Source organism: Maniola jurtina, chromosome 2 (assembly GCF_905333055.1).
Source record: "Maniola jurtina chromosome 2, ilManJurt1.1, whole genome shotgun sequence".
NCBI lineage: Eukaryota > Metazoa > Arthropoda > Insecta > Lepidoptera > Nymphalidae > Maniola > Maniola jurtina.
The window spans coordinates 5,422,486-5,438,603 of record NC_060030.1 but is presented as its reverse complement, the minus strand read 5'-3'; the positions used below and the strand labels follow the sequence as shown (position 1 = coordinate 5,438,603).

The 16,118-nt window shown below is 33.0% G+C and overlaps 2 protein-coding genes across 5 annotated transcripts in view; both read right to left on the bottom strand.

The window, feature by feature from the left end:
• Nucleotides 1–16,107, bottom strand: part of LOC123877755 (methionine aminopeptidase 1D, mitochondrial) — a 28,485-nt gene extending 12,378 nt beyond the window's left edge. The window contains exons 1-6 of one of the 4 annotated variants that reach the window (XM_045924641.1): nt 15,981–16,107; nt 15,497–15,710; nt 14,867–15,058; nt 14,404–14,511; nt 13,873–14,026; nt 13,305–13,506 (exon numbers count right to left, since the gene is read on the bottom strand). In XM_045924641.1, the coding sequence (XP_045780597.1) occupies nt 13,316–13,506; nt 13,873–14,026; nt 14,404–14,511; nt 14,867–15,058; nt 15,497–15,710; nt 15,981–16,036 (915 nt within the window). In that variant the 5' untranslated portion in view covers nt 16,037–16,107 and the 3' untranslated portion in view covers nt 13,305–13,315. Of the gene's footprint in view, nt 1–13,237; nt 13,507–13,872; nt 14,027–14,403; nt 14,512–14,866; nt 15,059–15,496; nt 15,750–15,818 lie in introns of those variants that run through there. The other 3 variants (XM_045924625.1, XM_045924650.1, XM_045924636.1) reach the window with 3 other exon arrangements.
• Nucleotides 8,285–10,470, bottom strand: LOC123877776 (protein N-terminal glutamine amidohydrolase). The gene is made up of 5 exons (XM_045924662.1): nt 10,316–10,470; nt 10,069–10,222; nt 9,261–9,409; nt 9,044–9,168; nt 8,285–8,522 (listed from the first exon to the last, which is right to left on the bottom strand). The coding sequence occupies exons 1-5, from the start codon at nt 10,429–10,431 to the stop codon at nt 8,413–8,415; spliced, it is 654 nt and encodes a 217-aa protein (XP_045780618.1). The 5' UTR covers nt 10,432–10,470; the 3' UTR covers nt 8,285–8,412.
• Nucleotides 16,108–16,118: the final 11 nt, after the last annotated feature.

Here is a 16,118-nt window from a genome sequence, read left to right as displayed (position 1 = left end):
TCGTGACTTGAGCCAGTCGTGAGCCTATCGTTTAAATTAAACCATAGCACTACAATTTAAAATTCATTAACCATCCTTTTTAGCAACTTTAAAAAGAAAAAGATGCAGATACGTAAATTTAGTTAAGAGAAAAACATCGGAATCAACGCCATTGTATCTGCATTGTGCACAAAACTTGAATTACCGACTTAAATTCCTACTTCCTTGATGCTAGTGGAAAATAAAGTTAAATTAACCACCTGAACAGATAACTTAGTGGCAGTCGTGTAGAACGAGATCTGGCCTAACTAAATATCAAATGTCTACAAGTATCCATAGAGCAAAATGAGAAAAGACCCCTTAACCTTTTATGTTTTCTACATACAACAATGGTGATTATTTGTTTTGTATTCGTGTTAAGGTACCAAAAAAGGAATTGTGATTTATTTAGGTTTTAATACTTATGGATCTGCTATCGTTGACTCCATAAAGGTGCGCCGCATACAAGCAACTTTTGTATCGTAAATATATGAATGTGTGTTATATGTTGATGTTAAAATAGAGTCATTTCCATTATTCATAGTGCTAAAACGTCTTGTCCGTACTGTAAAATATGCGAATGAACTCATGCTACGACCTCTGCTCACGTCCCCGATGTGGTCAATTCGTTCAGCTGGCATCGCTCGCATATTAATTTAACTTCTGAAAAATGCGCCCCTCGTGCGCTTAGCGATTACCGAAAATTCGCCTGTAATTTTCATTTAACCTATTATATTTAGCATATCTATCATACTTACTAATATTATAAAGAAAGTGTGGGAATTTTGTGAGTGTGTGTGTATTTTGCAGATGGGTCTGTACATTGTGTGACATTTTACTACACAATAATAAATTTACATTGGACCGTGCTTCGGCCGAGACTGACGCGATATTATAGAATTGGTATCTCAAGCTGAGTTACAAATTCCTATAGGTAGGTACCGATAGGGCGTACCTACTTTGACTTTGCTCAGACTTAAGTTTCAGTTAAAACGAGACGGATTTATGCCGGCGATATAACGCTGTCTCGTTTTAACAGTGCCTTATGTCTCAGCAAAGTCAAAATAGATCTCAGCTTGAGACGCGGCACGGTATATTGTAAATTACCTATCCTTTATTATTTTGCATTGACACACGCAGTTGACAGTCTGTCGAATCTATTTTGTAGTTAAGTTACCTAATGAAAATTACAGGTTGATTTTAGCATATTATTATGTTTAGTGGTGCAGTCAATGTGCGTGTATTTAAGTACAAACATTGTATTATGTAGGCAGTACAATTTGGTATTAATAACCTACCTCGCCATACGATCTTATAAATAAAATAATATACTTACATACATACCTTCGCATAGACAAAGCGTTGCGGTATTTTGTAGATAGGTATATGTATAAGAGGCCTTGGTTTGATTACCGGCAGTATAATCTACAAATTCCGTCAGGTCTTCGACACATTCTTTCTAATCCTTTGAAAATGCGAAGTTGTTTTATCTAAGTATTTATTTTTATTTATGAGACTAGTAATAATGCTTCACTGCCCAGTTACTTAAATAATAAATATTTCATTAAAAACAGACAATTTTATTTGACCTTTGTCCTGTTTAGTGAACGTAAGAGGCATGTTAAAAAATAACGATATATTTCGAAATTCCATCAAAATCTGTTCTGCAATAGAATACTTAGCACCCAAGCACAACTCAAGGCTCTAGCAAATCCATATACCTAAATGATGTACTTATTTTCTGTCAGTTGTTGATAAGTAGATAAGTAGGTACCTAACTAATTTTTTCAAAAGATACATTTACCCTCACAGTTAGTGCTTTCAAATTAAGAAAAGAATTTAAGAGCCAGAAATATATTTATTCAATATAGCTATTTTCAATAGATTTTGTAGTAGGTATTAATCAGTTGCTTAGTATTGAGATTTTACATCTCAGCAATGTAGATAGAATAATTTTAGTCGAAACAAAATTCAAAGTGGACATAAAAATTCTTGATTTTATAAGTCAAGAATTCAAGCCCAATAATTTTAATTTCGCAACGTTTTCTTGGCTTCAACGCTTGGGGCGCTAGTTATATAGGTACGTAAAGACTTGAGCTTTAAAACAAAGCAGATAAGGCGGATTCACACCAATTGCGTACACGTGCGTAGTGACGCGCGTAAACTATTAACACACCGGGTTACGCAAGCAGTGTGCAATGTTTCATACAGTTCCATACATTACAACGCAATACGCGCTACGTCTACGCTTACGCAGCCTGTGTGAACGAGCTATTATGATCCAGTTTACCATAACGCTGGTATGTTTCGACGGTCGAATATTATCAACATTCTATCAAAGGTGAGATATAATTTAGTATGACTCGATTCGGCTCAACAGGATGTGATACAAATAAAACAAATTCATGTCATAATAATTTAATTTTGCTTGAATCATTAAAATTAAAAAATATAACTCGTTACATTGAAAGCACAAGCATGATAATTATTATTTATTATCACTTATAGGCTGTCAGTCGTACATAAAAACTTCAAAAGGCTTCTAAGGAAGGTATCGATCGTTTTGAAACGTCTCATAGATAAAGTAGTAAGATTAAAGGGATAATTCACATCGTAGTGCTGATTACGGTATTTTTTTTAATTTTTATATACTATATAGCGCTTGGCTGCAATCGGTAATGCTAGATGGAGCGCGCTTGCCGATGACGCCTATTGACTCTCGACTTGAAGGTTGGATGGAATTGATGCCGGAAGGACGATGCATATCTTAGCGGTTCGAATTAGAAACGAGGAGGCAAATCGCTTCGTTTGTTTCCATGGAATTTCGACTAGCCACGTAAGGATGCAGACCTTTAAGATGCCTTCCCTCTTACCATTTCATGAGATCAAATGAGTCGGAAACGCTTTAACCCACTTTAGGTACAGTGTATCTACTACCTACACATTATTTGTAACAATTTACCGCCCATATTTGCTACTTTCAGCGGGATGCACGGCGAGTGAGAAATAACTTAATGGATGTGTATGGAACCACTAACTAGAACCAAGTAGAACTGCATTTCCCTCACACTTGTTTTCTACCGCTTGCAGTGCTTCGCTGTGTCAGCTCATAGAAAAATTGAGAAGGATAGATTTATTCAGTTATGTTCTTACCGTGAAAGAGATGGGCAATAAAGCAAACAAAAATTAGATATTAAGTATCTATAGATTAAAAATACTTAAGTATTTGAAAAAGTTTTCGGTTTTTTCTGTTGAGGAAATTGATCATTACAAAATGAAAACAAGTGCCAAAAAGCATTGAATATTGAAAAATTAAAGTCAAGTAGGTACTGTATTTATAGGTTTCAAACAAAAAGCTTCCAAAAGTCGCAAAATTTTGCATAATTACTATGGGGCGTTAATGACGTCATTTAAATGTTGACTATTGAAATCATAATAGAATCCGTCCTACCGCAACAAGATGGCATTGTTTCCTTTAACGACGTAACATCGACGTCAAAGACGCTCTCTCTAGGTGCAGTCACTAAATTCTAGGAGGCCAGATCTTTACCGTAAACAGCACTACAATCTGAATCGTGCCTAAGGCGTAACTAGTGGGACATAAACACAGCCCCTACTTTTGTCAATATCCATTTAATTACTGTGTTCATCCATTCTCATTACTTTTTAATTTGGTCCCATAAAGAATCCAGCTACGCCTCGATAAAATACATAGTTATTATCAATTTAGTATAGCAACTCCTTAATTATAGTAAAGTAGAAGAAAAGTTAATGACTAGATTTCGAGATCGCTTATAGTTTAGAAGTAGAGTTTGGTTACAGCGACCGTTACTAAGTTACAAACTACAAAAGCGCTTAGCAAAAGTTTAAGCCTCCAGTTCATGTTGGCCCATTGCGTTTGGCGAATGGGGATAGTCGTGTAGGTATTCATACCGTTTGTGAATTGCGCCAAGATTCTTAGATTTGTTTATGTTGTTACACACTAGTCGGCGAACTGACGGTCGCCAAGCACATTGGGGCAACGTGAACTAGGTTCTTTAGGTCTTTCAGAAAAAACCATATTCGGATACTTAGAAAAAAATATATAGACAAGAAAGTAAAGAACACAAAGAACCCTGCAGAAAATCATTTAAATCAATAATTATTTTCAAAAAGATGATTCCTACCTAAATATAATAAACTTCTAAACAAATTGCATGATTTATCTTGGTGCTCCTGAAAAATCTTATGTCTATAATAATAATATATTTAACTGTATAATAAACACTAACTAACGATATAAATATAGTAAATGTATAATTTAAATTACGTTTTTTGGTTAAAACTAGACTAAAAATTTTCAATTGTTTAATTTAATTAATGCCAACTGTATATCAATCTCTGGTAACTTAAGGTTAACAGCACATTAAATAGAATCGATAATGCGTAACACACTTAACATTTCGAAACCGTAACATGAATAAATTCATGCAAATAAATATCCAACTTCATGTCACAAATGATTACAAATTCACATTATTTAGTAAGGGTGCTCATCAACTGAAGCCGAGCGGACCCTGCCTGGACATGTGGCTTTTTGTCAGATTTTTAAGAATTTTTTCACGTTATCTTTTGATTCTATGATTGATTACTGTGATAAACACATCTCTACTCTTTTCATCAGTGGACGAGCACGCTAACTCAATAAACGATGTTGTAACATTCGTACATAAATGACAAAAAAAAAAAAAACATTTTTTAAATGCGACGATCGCGTATTCTTTCCGATACATTTACATTTCTAAGGGTGCTTAGGGAAGGATAAAAGAGTGTATAAAAGTTGATAAAAAACGTTAAATAGATTTAACAACATACAAAAGCTACCTCGCGATCATAACTACAATAAAATCACTTAAAAATATTAAATATTATAATAATACACGGTCATGTATCACTTAAGGTACAATGTCATAAGTAGGTACACGGAACTGAACCTTTGCAAAATAAGTTAAAAAGACATTCGCCACACACATGTACATAAATATAGTTAGCTAGCTTAATAACTATAGGTAGTTCCTCCAATTTTTTCGTTTTATATAAGTTACCTAGCTTAAAAGAAAATAAGTTAACGAAGGCGTTAATAAAAGCAAGTAACAAATTAATACTCTTAGGTTCGTGATTTTCGCTTTATTTCACGGCAACTGATAGGAATCTTTTTTTACTTGAACATAACAAAATTAAGGTTGCACGAAACGCTACGATTACTTACTGGCCGAGAAAATGCGAATATTTAAAACCTCGTTTTTGCGCTAGAAAGTAGCCTAATTAGGTTTTTGCATAATTACACCTATTACTGTTTAAAATCAGTTCAAAAATATTTTTTCAGGGCAGCTAATAAACTGTGCTTTTATTTCTTGAAAACACGTTACTTCACGTTAGGTACCGTAACAATGTAATAACTTATAAGTTAGGGATCTCCAAACTACGGCCCGCGGGCCAAATCGGGCCCGCCAATTACATCAATCAGAGTCTGTAGGTTCTTACCATAAACGTATATTCTGCTTATGGCTTACTGGGATTGTAAATGGTATGCAATGTAAAAGGTGCTTCAGGTAAATAGTTATATCGTTAGTATACCGTGCTGCTAGCCATTTTTTTCTTCAGGTACCGACCCGGCACGCAAACACAAGCACGTTCTAAAAGCTTATAGGTACAAACAATTAAGCATTAATCAACGATCGCGTGTCAGATTTTTTTGTATGGCCGCTTATCAATTTTATATTTTACTAGCTTACGACCGCGACTTCGTCCGAGCGGACTGCACAAATTTCAACCCCGTTTTACCCCTTTAGAAATTGCATTTTCGAAAATCCCTTAGCGGATGTCTGTCTTAGCTATCTGTATGCCTTTGAGCCCGTTCAGTCTAGTAGTTTGAGCTGTGCGTTTATAGATCAGCCAGTCAGTCAGTCAGTTAACGAAATTAAATGAAGTGTTATATCATTCATGTATAGGCAATATTTATATTCCTACTTATTGTATTTTAAACTAGTTATTTCAGCTCGGTAGGGGTGTGCTTAATTTTTCTATAGATTATTATATACTAGCCGATGCCCGCGACTTCGCCCGCATGGATTTAGGTTTTTCGAAATCCCATGGGAACTCTTTGATTTTCCAGGATAAAAAGTAGCCTATGTGCTAAACCAGGATATTATCTATCTCCATTCCAAATTTCAGCCAAATCCGTCCAGTAGTTTTTGCGTGAAGGAGTAACAAACATATACACACACACATACACACACACACACACACACATACACACACACACACACACACACACATGACACATACAAACTTTCGCCTTTATAATATTAGTGTGATGAGTATTAGTAGTGGAATATTTTGAATAATTTAGAAGTTAACAAGCAAATACACGGACAAACGAGGATAGGATGCGATTTTGTTTTATATTGCTGAAGTGCTGATTGTTCAACCGTCAAAAAACTTTTATCTGAAGAATAAATTTGAAGTTTTGACATTTTTTCTATAGAAAATTTTTCAAAACGTCAAAATTCATCAAATGAAAGTTATTTGAGGAGTGAAAAATCGGCCCTAAGAGAATCAATTATTATTTGTTCAACTAACTATATTCCAGTTAATATATTAAATGGATTCATTTCAATAGTTTAATTATTTGAAGTAAATTAAATTATATTGAATTTAAATATTATGTAAATATTAAATATATATATTATATTTTAATATTAGGTATTAAAAGAATAAATATGTGCCCTGTCAACTAAGTAATAAATAATATTAAAATAAATAAATAATACTAATACTATACTTTATATAATACATGTCTGTGGCGAAAATCATGCTTAATTTTTAAACATGTAAGAGACGTATATAACATCAAAACTACTACATAATAATATTCAATACAGAATAAGCAATAAACTCTTAATTTAAATACCTATAGTTTAAACCTTAAAAATCATCCAAATAATGCCCATGAGTGTCAGGAAACACCAGCAGAGTCGAAGCGTGGCGGCCGCTTTTGTGTTTTCCTTAAACCAATTTCAACTGTATATTGAAGAAGATAAAGCCGAGTTTCCTTTACCAAAAAGGCCACCACTTCCACTTTAGTCTACAGGACTGCATTTATCTTTAAAGCTCTATTCCACTCATAAAACCCATTGCCCTTGCTACATACAGCATGCTCCGTTAAATTCATAAAATTATTTGAGATCTTATTATAATAAAAAAGTTCAATAACAATAATTACCTACAGCAATAACAGGAAAATTATGACTAACATTGTAAAGGCTTTTGATATAAGGACCATTAAGAGAACTATATTGAACTCTGATGGGACGATTACTAAAATATAATATTGAAGGAAGGCTATTCGAATTTGTATACATCATCACTTTGGATGTTTAACACTTCATTTTCAAACATTATTTTAAGACACAACAAAAGAAAATTTGCTGCTTGGTAAAATAAGTCTACGAGAGGACAAAGTATGGTACATGGTCCATGTTATAAATATTTGTAGTCAATAATTGCAAAATGGAAGAATGCTTATCTTGTACTTTAATAATCACTTTCGGTTTTTAATACTACCGATAATGATCAATATGCAAGGACAATCTTAAAATTACTATGTGAACAAACATTCTAAGAAAAATTTAAGAGTTGATTAAGTAATAAAATTATTATGCACTTCATTTTTTTCAGATACTAATTTTCAGAGTCCTTGCAAAGTATGCTACTGCACGATAATTAATATTATCTTCTAACGTTATTTCAGTAATATTAATGGATATCTAATTTACAAAATTGATGCAAACCATTTTTTTAATTAAATACATATTTGTTGTAGTAATGCATGTTGCTCCACAAAAATCCAATTTATATTTAAAAAACTTAACTAATTTAGAATATTTTAATCTCATAATGTAGCAGTATATATTTGCCAGATAGTATTAAAAATATTTAGATAAAATTATTTTTATAGAAGTATGAGAAAATTTTCTTAATAGAATGTGAAATTGGCGAGTTAATTCAATTTTCGTGCAAAACCACTTTATGTGCAAGTGGGTCACTCCAGTGCTATTTTAATGCTAAATATTTCAATCTTAAAAAAGTTAATGTTGTTTTTAAAACACCCTATATATTAGATTATTTGTTGTAACAAAAAATAAGATTGTTTAGACATTAAAATAATCCTTTAAATATAATACAAAAAGGACAAATATTTAATTAAAAATAGTTTAGTCTATTGAGGTGGTAGAATATAACAATTAACATAGATTATTAAAACATAATCAACTAAATAAATAAACCACAACACAATGTTATGATGTTGGAACTTAAAACAATATTTAGACTAACTAACTGACATAATTTGTACTACTTGTCTTTTTTATAGAATCGTTGTACATAATCGGTGAGGTTGAAAACTTGACCTGGACCAGTTTCAGGGTCCATGTTGATGTACTCATCTAAATTGTGAGTTGCAGCTGAAATAAAGAGTTTTAATGGTTTTTAAAAAATTGAGTCAGTGAGGACTGCAGACAGAAGTGAAAACTTAAAACTATGATATAACTGGTTTTCTAATTGGATTTTCAATTAATTGTAGTATCACAAATTAAAATTTTATAATTTGTAATTTAAAACTATTAATATTAGTTTAGTTTCACATCTAACGACACTATTAGCATGTCAGACCTTGAAGTTTTTACCCCGGCCAAAATTGTCCACTAAAAAACACAATTTTGACTAAAAGCTGTATGAGAAAGAATAATTAATCTGTCTATCTTGTGAATTAGACTCATGTTTACATCTACTTTTAGTATACTATACCTCTACTTCATTTTTTTTCTGTTGGGGCTACAGCAGGCAGGCAAAAGATTGCAAAGTATTATCTAGCTAGGCTACTTCTTATGCTAGGAAAGAGAAAGAGTTCCTACAGGATTTAAAAATAATCCAAATCCATGAGGACAAAGTTGTGGACAATAGCTAGTACCTTAAAATTACTTACTTGAAGTACAGACAGCAGGATATGGAGGGGGTGGTTTAATCCATGAGCCATCAGGTCTCTTCATATGGCGCCTGTCTGAAGCAAAATGTTGCAGGAATTGTTTTGCAGGAACTACACGGAAGAATCTGAAACATTTGTGAGATTGTTATAGAATAGACATTTTTAGTTTAGTGACGTATGGAACCTTAAGAAGAAGAATTTGTACAAAATCTTTTACCTGTGAAAATCTGATTTTAAAACTTGATCAGTACGAAAGGTTTCTGTCACATATTTGTGAAAGAAAGTTGGAAATGGAAGTTCGGAGTCCAAGTCGTAAACTAGACATGTCTTGCTATCCACTGAGTACAAAAATATAACATGGTAGTCCTGTAAATAATTGATATTTATACATCACTATGCAACTGTATTTGTTTTAATATTGTGTACTTATCATTAAAAAATTATATGAAATGAATAAATGAACGAAATATGCTTTATTGTATACCATCATAAAAAGAAACACAAAAGTAAAACATTAAATAACAAACATAGTAGTACAATTATTATTGGTGGTCTTATAGCTTTTGAAGCAATCTCTGGCAGCCAATCATGTTACAGACAGCGGCGTGCAGGTCATAGAAGCATAAACATGCTGCTTACCCTGATTCAAATAGTTCAATGCTGATTTTTTATCAAGACCTCCAGTAAAGAAGAAACTACCTAACTTATGCCTACCCTGGCTATAAATGTTGTGCACACCACTGGTTACAGAGGATACAATGACTAATAAGAAAGGGTAAAAGGAGTATATATGTTAACAAGGAAACAAGTAATAGTTTAAGATATGAATAATAAATACATAACTACATACATTATATTATGCTGTTTGAATCTTTAGAAAATAAACAATTTAACATGTTGATAAATGAAATAATACATCTACATTCTTACATTCAAATTTGAAATAGGCTAAAATAAATATTTACAAAAATTTAGTAGAAATTGATGCCGCATTGCATGTACGCAGAATAAAACTTAGTACACACCCATATGACGAGGCGGTCCTCCTCGCGCCCAGCCCTTTGTTTCCACAGAGGCACGGTGCGGCAAGGGTTCGATATAAACACAACATAGCATCTATCCAGCTCTCCCGGAATCCGTATCGATACGTCCTGACATAGTTTCCAAACATTCTCTTCACTGCAGAGCAACAGAAACAGAAACAAAGCAAAACATTAACAACAATTCCTGAAATAAAATTCTACACTCCTGACAAATATAATTTATACTTGCCAATAACAAGACACATATGAACACTCTGCTTGTTTCGGAAATAAGGGTTTTAGGGCTTTATCATTCTTTTTATTATTTTCATTTTTATCGAGATGCACTTGTGCATTGACCGACATTTTGACAACTTGAGGTGACCACAGTGTCCATACTATAGAGTTGGACAAGACAGCAACACTGCACGGATAAGAATCTTGTTCTGAACTATATGGAAGCGCCCCACGCTTGTGGCAATCAACCTTCGATCATAGATTTATAATATACTTAGTCTGTGCAATCAACAAACAACAAGCACTGGCAAGCGTATGGGCGAGTGTTTGCGTTATTTGCCAACGCTTGTCGTTCGATCCGATTGGACCTGTTGTTTTTACTGATGCTTGCTGTAAGTTGTTTGCCACAAGCTTTGGCCACAAGTGTGTCGCCGGATCCACATGCTTGTGATAAACAACAAACACTACAGATGGCTTGCCTGCCTCAAAGCGTTAGGTATACGCAAACACCCGTCCACATGCTTGCTGTTTATTTAATATCAAAGTGCCTGCTCTGTGGCTGCTTGTCACTAGCTCCTTCCACTCCTACTGCAAAGTGAGAGTAAGAGGTCAGACTAAACCTAATCATCAAACCCTACTATTATAGGGCTTTGATAGTAGGCTGTAGGCTGAGTGCCTGATTCACCTCTAATATTATAAATTATTTGGATTGGATTGAAGTCTGACTGCTGACAGGAAGCAAAGTTCCTACAGTACTTCCATGGTGTGAAATCTGAGCCCATTTTCTCTATGGAACGGGCTGTACCTACTGTGGACAGACTGTGGTACAGAGTCTGTGCTCAAAATTATATGATACAAGTTTGTTTTGTCTATGGTAAAATGGCCAGCTGGGCGAACGCAAACGCTTTGTTCTAAAAAGACAGAGAACTTCTCCTTTAGTTGCTTCAAATTTCCTTTCATATTGGTGAAAAGAAGGGCGGTGCGTTGTCCTGGGTTTCGGCCGGACTAGCGTATCGTCCGGACTTTATTAACAGTATTTCACACAGCAGTTTTGTAACTAGTTGATACATAAAATCCAAGCCACGATGACCCGTAAGTACCATGATTCAAAACAATGTTATTTTTACAGTGGTTTCCAACCAATCTTACTTTTTTTGTGATAAAGATGCTTCATTCACTTGAGTAATTTGTGCTTTACAAGTAAGTACATCTAATTAAATTTCTTGGAAACTTCTAGGGGTTTTATCATATAGGATGAAGTCAACATAGATTACAAGGCTAAATTGAAAATGACACAATTTATATAATTTGATCCCTTCTGCTCCGCACCTTTATTTTAATGTTGAAAACGGTAAAATGTAAAAGACCAAACTTAAACTTGCCTGCTGTTTGGTGTTGATAAATTGTGTTACTAAACATGTCAATAATTCTACAATATTGTGTATTTCTCTTTAAGGTGGAAATCAAAGAGATTTAGCTCGTGCTAAAAACCAAAAGAAACAACAAGAACAGCAGAAAAAGAAAAATGCAAGTGAAAAGACTGGCTTGTCTCTTACTGAAAGAAAACACAGGTAATATCTTTGATACCTTTCCAAAAAAAAATCTATAGTCAGATAGTAGAATCATTTTGTTTCATAAATTGGAATATACTCTATTTTTAACAAGGAACTCTATATGAAAGGTACTAATGATTTATATGGTGTCGATTATGTTATCTTTCTCTAAACTAAATTTAGAGTTATCTGCATCTTTTTCTTTATATAGCTAAAAAAAGGATGGAACACTTAACTTACATTTTAATCCTTCAAATAGTGCATGTTTAAAGCTTTAACTAGCCTCGCAACTGGCAGCTAAGTCATGAGGTTGGCAGCTCTAAATTAAATTTAAAACTGTCAGATTGTGTCCGTCCTTTCATCTTACATTAAAAAAAGTGAATACTCTAAAATTTAGTTGTCCTCAGAATCAAGTACCATTGTCATTTGTAACATTTTGATAACTTAAAACTTCATGTGGGTCACATTTTTGGAGTCCTACCTCTTCTACTCTCTCGTATTTTCTATCTTCTCTTGAACTCATCAGTCAGCACGAATTTTATACATGTAATGTTCATATGAACATAATTATCTATGGTATAGTGTCATTGATTTCCCTTTTAATTGATTGATTGGCTTTTTAGATGTGCATTAAAACTGTTTTAAAATTAATAATCCTTTACAATCCCCTACAAACCCCTTACAATTTTGAATATGAGAGTAATATTGTATTTGTTACATTGAAATTATAATTTCATTTCAGGGATGCTGAACTAATGAGAGAGAAACAACGAAAAAAGGAAGAGCAATCGGGAACAGTGAATCAAAAGCAAGCTGTTAATTAATTAAATAATGCATCGAATATAATTTGGGTGGCTGAGTTTAGTGAACAATGAGTTTATAACCAATCAGTTTATTTACTGGAACATAAATGGTTTGTGTTAAGGATACCCAATAACAATTTTATGCCTGCAACTTCACCTAAATGCCTGATTAAATAACCAATAAAATATGTGTTTTTCTTTGTTGTTAAATGTTTTTTATAAGCAATAAATTAAGATAATGATTAATGAACCTTGAGTTCATTTGATCTGATTATAATGAATGTGAAATAAAAATGTATCATCTAATATCTTAGCATTTATGAGGTCTTCATTTGACTGAATAGATTTGTATGTAAAATATAATCAAATACCCACTTTTATAAATAAAATTTAAAAACACTTCAATATTTTTTCTTCTACTTATATCTTTATCTATATAAAATAATTTTAGTAAAAAAAAATACAGTCAAGTTTCAGTTATTTTTTTGCTCAATTTGCTGCCTTCTACCTTCATAATGTTAATTAGTCAGACATTTAGTCAGACATTGAAAATGAATGGATTAATATATAAAGAGCAAATAATTGATAATGAAATAATTTATTGTTTTTTTTTTTCTTATAAATCAGTTTATTTTAGAATAAGCAGTTCTATATTTGCTACTTTGTTAGGATTTCAGTTCCATCTTTAGTAACAAGCACAGTATGTTCCTCTTGGGCTGCTCTAGACCCATCTTCAGTGACTACAGTCCAGCCATCGTCTAACATAACTGTGTTTTCTTTGCCATGAGACAGCACAGGTTCTATTGTGAATGTCATCCCTGGTTTCATCAATCCAGGATAATGATTTACTAGAAAACAAAAGTAATAAATAATTAAATTATATCTATATTATCTTATGTATCTATCATATTATGATTAAAATAGAATACTTAAAGGCTGATTTACACCAAGCATGTACACGTGACACGTGCATAGTGACGCATGTAAACCCCTAACAAACCGGGTTACGCATTCGTCCACGCTTTACGCAAGCAGTGTGCCATGTTTATACAGTTCCATATATTACAACGCAATGGTACGCGCTACGTCTACGCTTACGCAGCCTGTGTGAACGAGCTATTAAGGTGTACTCTATTCTTGATATATTTTGTGCCATATCCAAAGTATGCATAGTAAACTATGTTAAGCCGTACCTCAGAATAGTTTATACATACTTGTGTGATAGATATCAGGCGGGCCATGAAAATACTTTCCAATGCCATGTCCCACAAATGCTGGTAATACTGTGAGCTTATTTTTCTTGGCAACCCTATGAATCCTCATACCAATATCACAGAAAGGTACATCTGGTCCACATATACTTATAGCCTGGAAACAAAAAAAAAATATAATTGATTAAGTACATGACATTAAACATAGCCTATTATTTACAGAATTGCTTATACCCATAACCAAGACCTTTAAGTCAAGAGTGAATAGGCATCTTCTAGGCAAAGACAATCCTTCTTAGGTTGCGTCATCACTTGCTAGCAAGTCCCATTGTAGCCAAGCGCTAGTTTAGAAATTTAAAAAAAAATTGTTCACCAAATTGTTTGATGACATTAGTTTTTCTTTATTTTATCCATATTACTTATAGGGTTATCAAGACAAACTAGCAATAAGTAATTAGTACCTAAATGTAAAATTGAATATTACGTAGATTGAATGAGATTTATGGTCTGCATCAGAATAATAGAAGTTTAAACCTGCATAAGGCATTCTTCAGTGGCATGGACGAGATGTAAGCCTTGATCATCAACATCACCTACTAGAAATGTTTTTGAACAATCTCCATGATATCCGTTTAAGAAAACCTGCAAGATTTTAAGATATGTTATCATTATTATTATCGCTATAACAATAAATACCCTAGGTACTTAAATAAAAATTTCAAAATGAATTGTTGAAATGAAAATAAAAAATTTAAGTCTTATTTCGTCTACAGAACTATGCAAGTGCTATCCACACTTGACCAATTTATCTAGTTAGTATAATCTTGTTAATCATGACTAATAGGCTGCATTCCCTTCCCAAAAGTGCAAAGCTTGTGCTAGAAGTAGGTGCAAATAGTGTAACAGGTAGACTTTGAACCACCCACCTTTCAGATTTCAGTCTTTTCCTTTAAGCATTGAACTATGGAGGTGAAAAAGACTCATATTTTGAACTTACAGTAATGTCAACGTTGACTATATCACCATTCTTTAAAGGTCGGAGATCAGGTATGCCATGGACTGCAACATTGTTCACTGATGTACACACACTCTTTGGGAATCCTTTGTAATGTAATGGTGATGGGTATGCTCCAGCCTCTATGCTCAATGTATGAACTAATTCATCTATTTCATCTGTTGTTACACCTGGCTGAAGCATAAATAATTAATTAATCAGTAATTTGTGATGTGTTTCAGGTTTTACAAAGTATTGATTTGACACAACTCTCTCTCACTCTATATAAACACTACATTCTGTCTAACATTAGAGAACCAAGATCACATACACAACAGAAATATAATACCTACTTAGTGATTTGTGGAAATGACATCCATAGTCAATAAATGCAAAAGTGTGTCTATTTGTCTGCTAGCTCTACACAGCCCATCGGTTTTACAGATTTTAATGACATTTGGTACAGAATTAGCTTGCATCCTGTGGAAGGACATAGGCTACTTATGCCGGAAAATCAGTGAGTTCCCACAGGATTTTCAAAAGCTTAAATCTTCATTGATGAAGTTGCGGGCATCATCTACTTAGTACAAAGATAGCAAGCAAGTATAGAAATTAGCAGTCTATTTTTCTCACCTGTATAAATGGATGTATTTTCTTTAAAATATTTGATGCTAATGTACAACTACATCTCATTCCTTTTATTTGATCCTCATCTTTAATTTCAGGTTTCTTGGTTACGAAAACTAATTTATTAGTTACATAGTCAGGCTTAACAATATGATCAGGAACTAGTCTACTTGGTGTTGTTTCAACAGGTAATACTTTATCATACACACCAAAACGTTTTCTGAAATTATAAAACATCTTGGTAATTTGAGTTAGAAAACTATAATAAGGATTTGACAAGGGGTTTAATTTAAAAAAATATGAATTTTAATAGGTAAGTAAAACTTACATTAATTGCTTTTGAATCCGAGGACTTAATGATTTAGGGATTCTCATTGCTTCTTTTGGTTTGATTAAACTTTCTTTAATAAATTGTAACTTCTTAACGATAATATAATTTATTTGAGGTTAAAAATAATAGGGATATGAAATTAATTTATTCAACCCTTACATATTAGTACGCCAAAATCGGCCTAAAGGCTCAAAGATTTTATGCGATAGATCCATTGTTAGATTATAAAAAATATTTTTGCAAAAATAGGTACCTAATGTTTTGAATTTGAAATTACCTGGGTTGGGTTACCAGTTT